General features: G+C 61.4%; 1 protein-coding gene across 1 annotated transcript; it reads left to right on the top strand.

Moving 5' to 3' along the window:
• The first annotated feature begins 1,521 nt into the window (after positions 1-1,521).
• Positions 1,522-12,388, top strand: CAGE1 (cancer antigen 1). Its single transcript, XM_056108528.1, has 10 exons — positions 1,522-1,893; positions 3,026-4,054; positions 4,829-4,996; positions 5,494-5,613; positions 5,925-6,002; positions 6,562-6,669; positions 7,778-7,882; positions 8,734-8,804; positions 10,799-10,867; positions 12,301-12,388. The coding sequence occupies exons 1-10, from the start codon at positions 1,522-1,524 to the stop codon at positions 12,386-12,388; spliced, it is 2,208 nt and encodes a 735-aa protein (XP_055964503.1).
• The last annotated feature ends 721 nt before the right edge of the window (positions 12,389-13,109 follow it).

The following is a 13,109-nucleotide window of genomic DNA, read 5'->3' as shown; positions in this document are numbered from 1 at the left end:
GGTACGATGGCACTGTGATGCAGGGTCCGAGCACATGTATCAGTTTCAGTAGAACGGATTATATTTTTTGCAGACTTGTGACAGTTTGTAATCCCCTACTTTGGAGACAAAACCCTTAGGACAGTGCTTATGAGAGTTGAGTGTCTGTCGTTCAAGTCTGTCATCGGTGCCCCGAAAATAAACACGACTGTTTTAAGAAGTGAACTGTAGCAGCTCGAGGTGGTGGCCCAAAGGTAGAATGTTTGTACTTTCTAGGTACCTCCAAACAGTGGACACTTACCAGAACATACACAGACATGGGGCAAGCGCTTCTCCACGCTCTGGCCAGAGAAACGGAGGCTTGAGAGGCAGCAGTGAATCCTGAGTGCATACAGTCATCGGCAGGGGAGCAGACACACTGGTGATGCCCTCTGACCCTCCTAGTGATGGCCTCTGGCTCTCCGATAGATACCATATCATGACTGTATACAGTTGGCCTGGATGCAGATGTGCCCTGTGATGACCTTGGCCCTCCTGTCAGTCATGTCATATTCTGGCTCTATGCTGTGGCCCAGGTGCGGTTTCCTCTGGCCAGGGCACATTTGAGCAAGAGAGTCTCTTTCATCCTGTAGCGCTCTATTCCTCACCTTTCTTCTGTGATTTTAGAATATGCCACTGTGAGGGGATCCATCCTCGTGAGACCTGGTGTAGGGCAGCTTTTCGGAGGAGCTTTCTGACCCACTGTCCATCTCTGGGGCCCCAGTCCCTCCTGGCCTCTCTGGATAATGGGGTGAAGAGAGCTCGGGTCTCCTGGAAATGTATGTTTCCCAGGATTCCGGTCACTGTGCTATTATGGGTTTTCAACCTTTTATAACTGCAACATCTTATCTCATTCTTACTTTGGACAACCTGGCAGGCTACCGACTGTAACCTGCCCACACAGCAGAGTCTGGCAAACACCCCGTGGCGTAACCAATATGCCAAATACCAGTAACAATGATGGGTCTCATTCTCCTAACCCTGAAAGTGCCTTGAATATGGCACTTTAAAATCTCAGCGCTAGGACGAAGGAGACGTTCCTGGGGCCTGCTTGAGGCAATCGACGAACAACAGGATGATCGTGATCGTGATAACTAAAAATGATGGTACATGGCTCACTCCTCGTGGTGCTATGGGGGCCTCATGGGGTGCTGGGGATTGAACCCAGTTTGGCTTTGTATGCTCCAGCCCTCCCAGTTTTTTAGAGGGTCCCCTATAATCCCCCCAAAAAAGGTAATGTGCGCAAAGGGCAAACGCCATGTGTGGGGTCCAGCACAGTGCTCTTCTCTGGAATCCACTGAAGAGGCCGATGTCCCTGGGTCCCAGCTCTGCGGCCACTGGAATAACCGTTTTGTGGTGCTTGCTAGCACAAAGGCAGGCCAGCCCCAAACCCTTGATACGGTTGAGATTCTTCTAATTCTTCCAAGCTCCCAAGACGGCCTTCTACACAGACAGAGTGGATGTGGACCCACAGTTCCTGTCTCTCTCTCCTCAGGCGTCCACATGGGACACGGCTCCCCGGAGGCAGGATCGCCGCCTGTGCACGCCTGCGCTTCTCCTGCCCGCCAGTACGGGCACCTGTGCAAGCTCCATCGTTCACGAGCCTTCCCCGAGGAGACGGCGACGTTCCGGCCTGTGGCCGACGACTCTCCCTACGGAGAAGGTCCCGGTCATGATGATGCCACAGGCCACTCTGGAGAGCACTGCTCCTCCAAGGAAGCCGGCCCAGAGCTGGGGAGCACTTGCGCCAGCGGGAACCTGCTCGCCCCGGCCTCTGTCTGGCAGCTGCCTCGAAACAGGCCTCGGGCCCACAGCTGTGGGGACTCGCTGGGGGCCGGCCCGCCCCCCGCCCAGCCTCGCAGCCGCCTGAGGAAGGCAAGTAGCCCGTGTGCTGAGCAGCCGTGCGGACAGAGTAGTTTTGCCCCGTGAGCACGCAGAAGGAGCATCCTAGGGAGGCGCCTTCCGCTGTGGAAGGTGTGTGTCTCTTCCATAGGACCTGACCTGAGCCCAGTCATCAGCACCAGGGCCTTGGGGGGAAAGCCTGGTCCGCTTAGTGGGAGGGAGAACGGCCTTTTTTTCAGAAACAGATTTTGTTCGTGAAACAAGCAGGTTAATTCCCGGGGATCCTGTCTCTGAGGTCAGAACTTCGTCCTTCTCTTTGTGCAGAATCCACACAGTGTGTGGAATGTGATGAGCTTTCCCTGTTGGGCGATGAGATTGGCCGGGACTCAGGGTCACAGCAGGAGAGGTTTGAGAAGAGAACAGAGCATGAGGTGCTCACTCTTCTCACAGGGAAGGCTGGAGAGGCAGGGCCGGCTCAGGGCAGAGACCCCATTGGGGTCCGGCATCGCGTGGCCCCCTGTGCCCCGCCGGGAGGGGCCCTGAGCACCATCAGCATGGCCCCAACAGAAACAGAAAGCTGCAGATGCTCCTGGTTTCTGTTTGCATCAGAAAACACTTATTTTTCCACCAAAGGGAAAGCATTGGTTTTGCTCTCAACTGGGGGATTCTGGATGCAGACATGTCCCTCAAGGTGCGGGGACGACACCCTATATGGTCCATTTTACCCGGAACAAAGAAATCCTGGGGGCCTGGGAGGATTAAGCGCCTGTGCCTCCCTTCCAGGGTCAGCAGGCGTCTGTGCGTCCTTCTGAAGGCCAGCAGGCATCTCTGGCGTTTGTCAGGGAGCAGCTGCCCGGAGTGTTCCCGGGCGCTGATTTCTGGAGAACAGCATGGGGACAGCCTTCCGGCTCCCTTGCTGCTCCCTCCCGTCGCTCTTGTCATCCATCCGGTGACCCTGTGGAGACCTCCCGCCCCTCCCACGTGTGCTGTGGTGGGGCTGGGCCGTGTCCCGCACGTGGGGGCCCTGGGTGCTGTCCCCAGCTCCGTGTGCTCAGGTGTTCCTCGGGCCTGTTCCTTCAGTACAGGTGGAGCTGAAGCTGTCGCTGAAGCGCCTGGGCTAGGTGGGCTGTCGCACCGCCCCCTCACGCTGCCCTTTGCTCCACAGGTCACTGATGCTTCCCAGGAAGTGCAGAATCCCCGAGCGAGTGCCGGGAGGGCGGCTGGGCACCCCCCAGAGGCCAGGGCCTGCGGCAGGGAGGAGTCCCCGGTCCCCAGCACCCAGTCTCCGGTGGCCACTTCCTGCAGCGGGGGCTGCTCCCGGCAGGAGGGCCCAGCCTCCGACTCGGAGGGCAGCGAGGAGAGCCTGCCGCGGGCCGAGGAGGGCCTGGCCCTGAACGAGGCCCTGCGGCGGCTGCGGCAGGCCAACCGGGAGCAGCACGCGGAGATCCAGAGCCTGCGGAGCAGCAAGGCGCACCTGGAGGAGAAGGTGAGGGGGCTGCAGGCCAGCGCGGCCAAGCAGCGCGTGCTCGTGGGCGCCATCGGGCAGCTGAAGGAGAACGTGGAGGCGCTGATCGAGGACAAGTACCGGGTGATGCTGGAGAAGAACGAGATGGACCACACCCTGCAGAACCTGCACCGGGTCCTGGCCGGCACCCAGAGGCACCTCCGGGAGTCCCTCGACGCCAAGGAGACGCTGCAGCTGGAGCTGAAGAAGGTCCAGGCCAGCTACGTCCACCTGCAGGAGAAGTACGTGGCGGAGGTGCAGCCGGGCGGGCCCCCGGGCCTGGACGCCAACAGGGGCCCAGCCGGCGGCCAGAGGGAGGAGGCGGAGGCCGAGCAGCTGCGGCAGCTCCGCGGGGAGCTGGCGCGGGCCGCGTCCTGCACGCAGCACCTGCTGCAGGATGAGAAGCGGGCGCGGGAGCAGGAGCTGCAGGCCCTGCAGGAGGCGCTGCGACAGCACCAGCGGGAGGACCTGGAGGAGCGGCAGAAGGTGCAGGCCCGGCTGGAGCGGCTGGGGGCCCAGCTACGGGGCCTGCGGGGCGCGCCCGGGCCGGAGACGCACGGCAGCAGGCTCCCGGAGCAGGAGCAGGTCGGCCTGGCGACGTTGCCGCTGCCCGTGGCCGGGGCCCAGAGCCCCCGACCTCAGTCCGCCAGCCCGAGCAAGCGGGCACAGGGGCCGCCGGAGGAGCCGGAGGCAGGTGGCACAAAGGCAGGGCCTAGATGGGCAAGGAGGCACGGAGGGGCTCCTGGGTCAGGGGTGGCCCGCGTGGAGGGACTTTCCCAGCACAGCCGGGCACGCCCACGGGAGTCGAAATAGAACACTCGTGTGTTGATTTGCGGAAGTGATGCACATACAGCAGTCGGGGAGGTGTTGGGATTTCCTGGGAGCCTGGTCCCTCGGGAGCTGCTGTTTCTCCCCTCCCAGTGGTTGGGGAAGGCTGGGGAATGTCCCCTGGGTGGGTGTGTCTGAGGATCCCCTGGAAGTTACCTTTGGGAAAGGAGTTTGTGTATCAGTGTATTGATTATTATTATGTTTTTGTTCCGGGGTCACATCCACTGTGCCCAGGGGTCACTCCTGAAGGGGTGCAGGGGGATTAAACCGGGGTCGGCCACATGCCAGGCAGGCCCTTTCCCCAGACTCTCTGGCCCTGAGCAAACGTTTGCATGTGCTCTTAGTTCTAATTCCAGCACAGTGATTGTGGACATGTAGAGCTCACATAAGAATACCTTGGGGGGGTCCTTGGGCATCTTTAGGAGAATAAAGGGGTCCTGGGGTGAAAGGTCAGGGAGCTTGTGTCTGTCCAGGTGACATGGCTATGGCAGTGCTGGTTCATGGCCTGAGTGGGCAGTCACCACCCCCAGCACCACTGCCGGCCCTTGGCCCCCTGCCCTCTTCTCAGACCCCACTACCCCGTTTCTGAGCCCTGCGTCTGCTCAGCAAGTCTCACCGGGCCTTTGTCTTCCCCAGAACGCCCTAGACTGTGCGCAGGACACAGAGCAGCCCACAGAAGTGCCCCTGGGCCCCTCTCCCGGGCAGGAGGGGAGCCCGGGGTCCCCCGACACCAGAAGGGCCTCACAGCTGGCCGCCAAGATCCACAGTGTCCTGGGCCTGATGGTGGACCTCCTGAGCTGCCAGGTAAGGGGGCTCCTGCCAGCCTGGCCCCCTCCTGAGGGATCCCTGGACTCAGACAAGGATGTGCCTCCACCCTCGCTGGGCTTCTTCCCAGACACAGCACGTGTGGGCCCTCGCTGCCCCTTGCCGTCCGCCTGATCCTGGGTGGGTTTTTCTGGGACTTGGGCCCTCACGCATGAGCCGCCTCCTGGGCCCCTGTGCAGGTGCCGCTCACTCCCATTGGATCCCCCATTGTCCTGACCCTTAGACACGAGGGCAAGTGGGCTCAGCAGGGGCGCGCTATGGCCTCCTGTCTCAGCACTGCGGCGTTTGCCTCTGCCCTTTGCCTCTGTGGGTCTGGGTGTGGAGTGTGTAGTCATGGGGGACGGGATTGGGGGTTCCTGCAGGACGCTGGGGATTGAACTCATGTTGGCAACCTGCAGGCTGGCGCCCTACCCACTGCACTCCCTTCCTGGCCCCTTTGCTGGCGCCTTCCATTTGGCTTCTCGGAATCCTTGCAGGGCCACAGCTCTCCGGATGCAGATGGTGCAGCTCGGCCCCAAGGCAGTGAGAGAGGGGGGCAGTCCATGATGCAAAAGCTGAAGCACTTGCAGCTGAAAAAGAGACATTTAGAGAAGGAGGTACTGAGATTCAGTACCTCTCTTCTACAAACAGCCGGGAAAAGTGCAGAAACCCTGGAACTGAAAGTGTTTCGGAGAACCGATCGGGGTGGGGCGGGGAAGGGCAGACTGCCTCACTCTGCCCCTCACTCGGAGCGTCTGCACAGGGTCAAGACACCTTGCAGGTGTTGACTCCCTTTCCATCCCTGTGACCACACACAGTTCCCTGAGCCCCTGAGTGTGGCCCACACTCCCGGCCCCCAAACAAACACTGTGAGATCCCTGGGGGCCGGCACACACTGTTTGCAGGAACCAGCTGCGTTTCTTCACAGCTGCTGAAACATAAACAGAGAATCATGATGTTCAGAAAGTCGATCGCTAACAGCAAAGCAGCTCAGCGGCAGGCTCAGGTGAGTTGGATGTTTGCCACGGGCCATTTTCCTTCTGAAAACGTTGTGGGGAGGGCGGAGAGCAGCTCAAAGGGCTGGAGCCCAGGCCTGGCTGCGGGGGCTGGGCAGGTCCCCAGAGCAGGCTGTGGCTGAAAAAACATCATTAAAATGGTGACGTTCCTGAGTACTGTCTTAAAGGTCTAAGAATAGAATTTTAGGGGCCAGAGAGTGAGCACAGTGGGCTGGGCCCTTGCCTTGTACACAGCCAGCTCAGCCTCAGTCCCTGGCTCCTCCTAGACCCCCCCACGCCCACCAGGAGCCATGACTAAGCCCTGAGCATCTCTGCGTGTGGCCCCCAAACACACACAGTTTTCAGATATCTCTCTTGGTAAATCTTGTTGAAATTTCCCTCCTGCTTTCGGTATTGCACCTGTTTTTCTTTTGTCTTTGTGGTGTGTTTTATCGTACCGACTGTTTCTGTTCTGTTCAGTCACAAATCACTAGTGATCAAAGTGTTCCGCCTCCAGTGTTGCGAGGCATGGGAAGGGATGGACGCAAGCACAGATGTCCTCAGTCCCAGGTGACAGACTTGGATTCCGCCGACACCGGAAGCGTCATCGAAGTACCGGTCTTGCTGGACACCAAGTTGGATGAGTACCACCTGCTGAACCAGGAGCTGGACTTGGTGGTGAGCAGCCCTGGGCCCCAACGGCTCCTGTCTCCCGAAGAGCCCCCTGAGCCCCTTCGAGGTGGCTGTCCCCCTTCCCTGTGGCTTCTAGCCCCACCTGGCCCTGCGGTTCACCCAGAGGTCTGAAACGAGCATTGCCCACCGATTTCTGTCTCCCAGAGTTTTGGCCTTTAAAATACACAAAAATTAGGGGCTGGAGAGATAGCACAGCGGGTAGGGCATTTGCCTTGCACGCAGCCGACCCGAGTTCGATTCCCAGCATCCCATATAGTCCCCTGAGCACCGCCAGGAGTAATTACTGAGTGCAAGAGCCAGGAGTAACCCCTGTGCATCGCCAGGTGTGACCTGAAGGTAAAGGTAAAGGCCCTCCCGTTGTTCGTCGATTTGCTCGAGCGGGCCCAGTAACGTCTCCATTGGAGACTTTGTTGTTACTGTGTCTGGCATATCGAATACGTCACGGGGAGCTTGCCAGGCTCTGCCGTGCGGGCGAGATACTCTCGGTAGCTTGCCGGGCTCTCCGAGAGGGGCGGAGGAATCGAACTCGGGTTGGCCATGTTGGCTGCGTGCAAGGCAAACGCCCTACCGCTGTGCTATCGCTCCTGAAAAGCAAAAAAAAAAAAAAAAAACCCAAAAAATTAGGGTTGGAGTGATAGCACAGTGGGGAGGGGACTTGCCTTGCACGTGGCTGGACTGGGTTCGATTACCGGCACCCCGTATGATTCCCTGGGCCCTGCCAGGAGTCATTCCTGAGTACAGAGCCACAGTGAGCCCTGAGCGCCAATGGGTGTGCCCCCCCCAAAACAAAAATAAATAAAATACAGAAAGTTGTTTCATATGCTGTTCTTCCTAGCGGGGGAAGCACATCTGTAGTTTGGGTGTGATGCCCCATTTCGAGAACAGTCCTTGTGACCTTCTGTCCTGCGGCTGTTGTGGGCCCAGGGCTTCCAAGTCCTCTGCCTCCGGGCTGCTGGGAGAGAGAGGCGGCTTTAGGGGACGCCTGAAGATTAAGGCGTCACCGCCAAGAGAAACGCAGTCCTGTGTGACATGGTGGCTGAGGAGTTACGGCACACAACGGGAATCACGTCAGCATCTTGCTGTTTCTCCGTAGGTCACAAAGTTGGGGAGTCTTCTGGAGTCCAAAGAAAACCATTGCCACAGACTCATCGAAGAAAACGACAAGTATCAGAGATATCTGGACAGCTTGATCGATAAGGTAACGGTCTGCGACACACGGTTCATGGTCCCTTATGGTCTGTGTGGGGTTTGGGCACTTTATGTGGTGGCAGTGGGGATGGGACCGGGGTCAGCCGTGTGCAGGGCGAGGGCCGTGACCCCCAGGGCTGTCTGCAGCCCCAGGGAACACATTTCCTGATGGAAACGTTCATCTTTCTAAAGCCATATGTCGGCGAGTGAGGAATCGTGGTGCCACGAAGGATGTGAGGCTGATGGGCCAGTTGTCACTGGGGCGTTTGTTCTTTTTTCTTTTCTTTTTTGACCTTTTGGGTCACAACCGGTCATGCTCAGGGCTGACTCCTGGTTCTGCACTCGGGAATCACTCCTGGGAGTGCTCCGGGGACCCAGTGGGATGCTGGGGATGGAAACCGGGTCGGCTGCATGTGAGACCAGCGCCCTCCCTGCTCTCCTGTAGTTCCGGCCCCCTCCTCGGCGCCTTTCACTGCCGAGGCTCTGACATGCCCACTCAGCGAGAGAGAGCGAGGCCTCTGGGTAATGGGCGGGGCATCTGTGCCCTCAGCAGCTCCCTCTGGGAGTGATCACAGACACTGCCCAGCCCGTGTTCTAATTGAGCGTTTCTTGGTCCGCACCTGCCTGCCTGCAGGCCTGTGCTCATAGCCACTGGGCTGGAGCAATGGTTGCCGGCCTGCGGCCCCCGTAGGTCCTCGGAGACTGCAGGGGCCCATGGGTCCGGTCTCCCCCTGGACTTGTGGTTTCCCTGCGTGGTCAGCGAGTCACCAATGGGAGTCCCTGACTCTGGGTCTCCGCGTGAGGACTGAACTGCTCTCACCGCAGACACCCGACTCACGGACCGCCTGGGTTCCCTTCCAGGTCACATCCTATGAGGAGATCATCGAGTGCGCGGACCACCGGCTCGCCGTCTCCTGCTCCCACATCACACAGTGAGTTACACGGTCCCGTCTCGGCCCTTTCCTTAGCTGCAGGACCGCCTTGCCCCATGTCTGCGTGCCCTCATTTCTCAGGTGCTCACTTCACTGTGGGGGCCAGAGGGTCCGGGGAAACATCTGACACCCGGAGCTCCAATGCATTGGCCTGCGGAGCAGAGCTGGGGACTCCCCTTCCAGTGAGTGACCTGGCACTGTCGGGCCAGTGCCGAGCATCGAGTGTCCTATCTGTTTCTGGCAAGTCTCTTCCTCTGTCCTGTCCCCGCAGTCCAGTTTACCATGCAGGTTATCATGCGGGCTTCAGCAAGGCCTCTGGGCTCACCCGAGACAGAGTCCCTGGAACAAGCATTTTCTGTCCTGCATTGAGCCCGCTGGGCCCAAGGAGGCAGAGTGGGCTTTGGACCGGAAGCCCACGTTTGCTTCTGGGAAGAACCGATGGTGACACCAGTGGCCTGGCCAGAACCTCCTTCCTCTGCCCGTGTGGGATGCGCCTCTGGGCGGCCCCTCGGGAGTCATTATGCCTGTCTGTGCCCCTGACGTGTAGCCGATCCCTGGCCCATGGGATCTGTGTCCCGTGTTCTCATCCATGTGGCCAGCAGGCATTCCCTCGTGACCCCGGTTCAGCTGCCGTGCACCAGCCACTGGGACGCTGTGGCGGGTGTCAGTCGTGGTGCGTGCTTGCCTGGTTGGGAAGGCACCCACGTGGGAGTGCCGGGCCGGGCGCCAGCTCGATTGTGCTGTAGGTGCTCGAGGAAGCCGCCGATTGTTTCCAGTGGGGACTGTGGCTGAGCCTGCTCAGTGCCCCACACCACATGCGCCCCAAGCACTGCTGAGTGGGCACCGTCCCGGAGCGACTTCCCACTGTGGTGGCCCCCGCGGAAGCCTTTGTGCCCATTTACATCCCGAGGGCCGGGGCATATTCAGAGGGGGGGAGGTGGTGGTGGTACAAACAGAGTCAGACTCCTTGCCCTTTGGATCCAGGCAGACAGCCAGGGCGTGGCATCACAGTCTCGTGAAAGAGCAACATGAGAATAAACCATATTTTTATGGGGTTGATGTTAATGTTCTTTACAAGAAGCGTGTGAGGAATCCTGGAAGGCCCTGCGTTTGACCCCCTTTCTTTGCCCCAGTCATCCTTTTTGTTGGTATGTTTGGGGGAACCATGTAGAGGTGCTCAGGGAGGGGCTCAGGGGTCTCACCCGGACCCAGCACACACGGCTTGGCTGCAGCCCCGAGTGCCCCAGCACCGCCCCAGCCATTCTTAAAGTTCACGTGTGCCCACACTCAGTGCTCGGACACCACTCCTGGCTCTGTGCTCCGGGGTCAGTCCTGGAAGTGCTCAGGAGACCGTGTCCGGTGCCAGGAGTGAAGTGGGACTGGCTGCACGCAAGGCCCCTGACCCCTGCACCATCCCTCCGGCACCTTAACATTCAGATTTTAAAAACATTCACATGACTGACTGAGATTGTACTGGAGAAGATCCCCGGCATCTGAGTTCCAGAAACTTCATTGAAAAAGCTGCTGATTGTGACCACGTATTCGGATTTCCTTGAATGCTTTTTAGGAGAGGCCTGAGGCCAGGGCCTCCCTCCCAGATAGACGGCTAGGGTGAGGCTCACGGGCATCTGGCTGTCTGGGGCCATCCAGGAGTCAGACCCGGCATCGGGGCGCCACGCTTCTCCTGGGCGCGACCTGTCACTGTCTCCCCCAGTGGTGTGGGTGTTCCCTGGGTGGTGAATCCACACGGACCCCATAGGAGGCTGGAGCTGCTGACGGGGCCTCAGTAGCTCCAAAAGGCCAGCAGCCGACCCGCTATGCTCTCTCCAGCCCCCAAAGAGCCGCACTGGAATAGTAAATAAGTTGAATGTTAATGCCAGAATGCAGGCAGGCCACAATGGAAGAGAATCCATTTGATTCTACTGCATCCCGGAACTTTCCCTGTTACTGTGCAAAGCTGACTTAGGCTACAACTCAACCGTTTCTCCCTCCAGTTTGGAAGAGAGGAACAGACATTTGGAGGACTTGATCCGGAGGCCCGGAGAGCGAGCAAGAAAACTCAGGTAAAGTGTCTCTTTCCCTGAGAAACCGTGTCCTGACTTCAAAGTGAGGGGCGGAGAGAGACGGAGTCGGCTCCACGGGGGAGCCTGATGCTCTGCCCACCACAGGACAGCTTGGGTGGGCCCTGAAGCGGAGGCCCCGGCCAGTCCTCGCGTCCTGGGCACTTCCTGCTCAGCTCTGCGGGCTCCGCCACTGCTGCTCTGTGCCCCGACTGGCTCAGCCTCACGTCCAGCTCGAGCCTCTGGGGGTCAGAGGCCTTGATGTCTGTCTGCCGCCCCCTTGGATTTCCCGGAGGGCTGCGCTGAAAGGGACAGCGGGAAGCCCCCCATGTCGGGAAGCTCAGCGGGGCGTTTCCTGTGGGGTGAGGGCGACTCGGGGCTGGTGTCGGGACAGGTGCTCGGCTCCGAGTCGCCCAGTGTGGAGCCTGTTTCTGGAATCGCTTTCCGAGAAGACACTGCGCATGGTCCTCCACCCATGGCGTTTGCTGCCCGGCTTGCCAGGCTGGCGCGGCTGTGCTGACCTCTGCGCCCGTTGCTGGGGCTTTCGGGGCAGCCCGTGGCCCGCCGCTGTGCCTCAGTCTTCGGCTTTCAGAGCCGCCTGGAGGCTTCTTCCCCGGCCAGAGGCGCCCACAGTGCCCAGGGACAGTGTGTGGCTGGATTTAACCGGACATCAGCCCCCACTGGAAAGCTCTAGCCTGACCCTTGCGGGTTCCGTCCTATCTTCAGTGACCGCTCCTGCTCGGGAGCAAGTGGACGCGGATCCGTTGGTGCATCCTTGGGCTGGAGCAGGCTCCACATGCGGGCAGCCAAATTCAGTTCTCTGAGCGTTGGCGCTCGCGTCCCTCTTAGCGTGGCCGGGTTCCTGCTCGCTCTCCCTCCTGAGAAACCAAGGACTGGTGTGCAGGTGCCAGGAGATAGGACAGCGGTTAAGGTGCATGCCTGGCAAGCAGCCAACCCGGGCTCAGTTCCTGGCACCATGCAGTCGCCGAGCACCACCGGGTGCAGCCCCGGAAGCCCCCACACTGCTGGATGTCCCAGGGATCCCAGCCCTACAGGCCCCAGCAGCCCGTCTGGCTGAGACCCCTAGGACCCTAGGATCAGGCGGGGTGCTGCGGGGACCCAGACCCCTGGGGCCCAGGCTCAGGCTGGGTGCTGCGGGGACCCAGACCCCCGGGGCTCAGGCTCGGGTGGGGTGCCATGGGGCCCCCTGGGGCCCAGGTTCAGGCTAGGTGCTGCGGGAACCCAGACTCCTGGGGCCCAGGCTCAGGCGGGGTGCTGTGGGGACCCCCGGGGCCCAGGCTCAGGCTGGTGCTGTGAGGACCCAGACCCCCGGGGCCCAGGCTCAGGCTAGGTGCTGCGGGGACAGGCGTGGCAGTGTTTGGATTTTCCTCTGCCGTTCCTGACGTCCCCTTCTTTTTCCCTTCTCTTTCCCACAGGCTGCGGGGGCTGGAGGCGCAGCCCCGGCTCGCGGGCAGGGCGGGCAGCAGGGATGGGCACTGCCAAGAGGGCCAGGTTCCGGTGTAACCCAGTGGCAACAACCCGGGCTCCTCAGTGCTGTCTGCCGTCGTCCGAATCCATGCGCAGCTGCTCTGGGGCTCTGGGGCGCTTCCGCCTTCGCGGCGGGAGACGGGCGGGCAGCTGCGGGCACCGCCGTGCGGCCACCCGAGAGACGCAGGGGTCGGGGTGCTGCAGGCGACCTGGGGGCGGGGCCGGGCGCAGACACGGGATGCCTGTGCTCCGCAGTCCCGGGCTGTGTCCAGGGAGACGCGGGGCATCCCGCGCGTGGCCACTCGGGAGCGGCCCCGTCGGGGGCAGCCGTGGCCGTGTCCAGCGGGCGGCTGGAGGGCGCGTGCAGCGTCGCGCCGCGTCCCTGGGCGCGCAAGGCTGGCGCGGGGGCGCCCTCAGGCGGCAGGGGCCACGCGCGGCCCTGCCGGGGCACCGCCTGGGGGTCCGCGGGCCCCTCCGCGCGGCCGCGACACGCCGGTCCCCCGCTGCAGCGCGACGCGGGGCCGGGAGGGCGGGGCGGCGGGCAGGCGCGAGGACGCTTCCGGGCCGCGGCCCCGCCCCCCGCCGCCGGCCCCGCCCCCCGCCGCGGGCCCGGATCTCGCGGGACTCGGGGCCGCCTAAGCCACGTCAGCGCCCGGGCCCGGCGTCGGGGGCGTGGCCGGCGTCGGGGCGTGGCCTCGGCTCTCCGGGGGCGTGGCCCGGGCCGGCGGGGCGGGGCCCGGGCCGGCGGGGGCGGGGC

Source organism: Sorex fumeus, unplaced genomic scaffold (genome assembly GCF_029834395.1).
Source record: "Sorex fumeus unplaced genomic scaffold, SorFum_2.1 ptg000218l, whole genome shotgun sequence".
Classification (NCBI taxonomy): domain Eukaryota; kingdom Metazoa; phylum Chordata; class Mammalia; order Eulipotyphla; family Soricidae; genus Sorex; species Sorex fumeus.
Note: the sequence above shows the minus strand (reverse complement) of the source record. Positions and strands in the feature narration are given on the sequence as shown.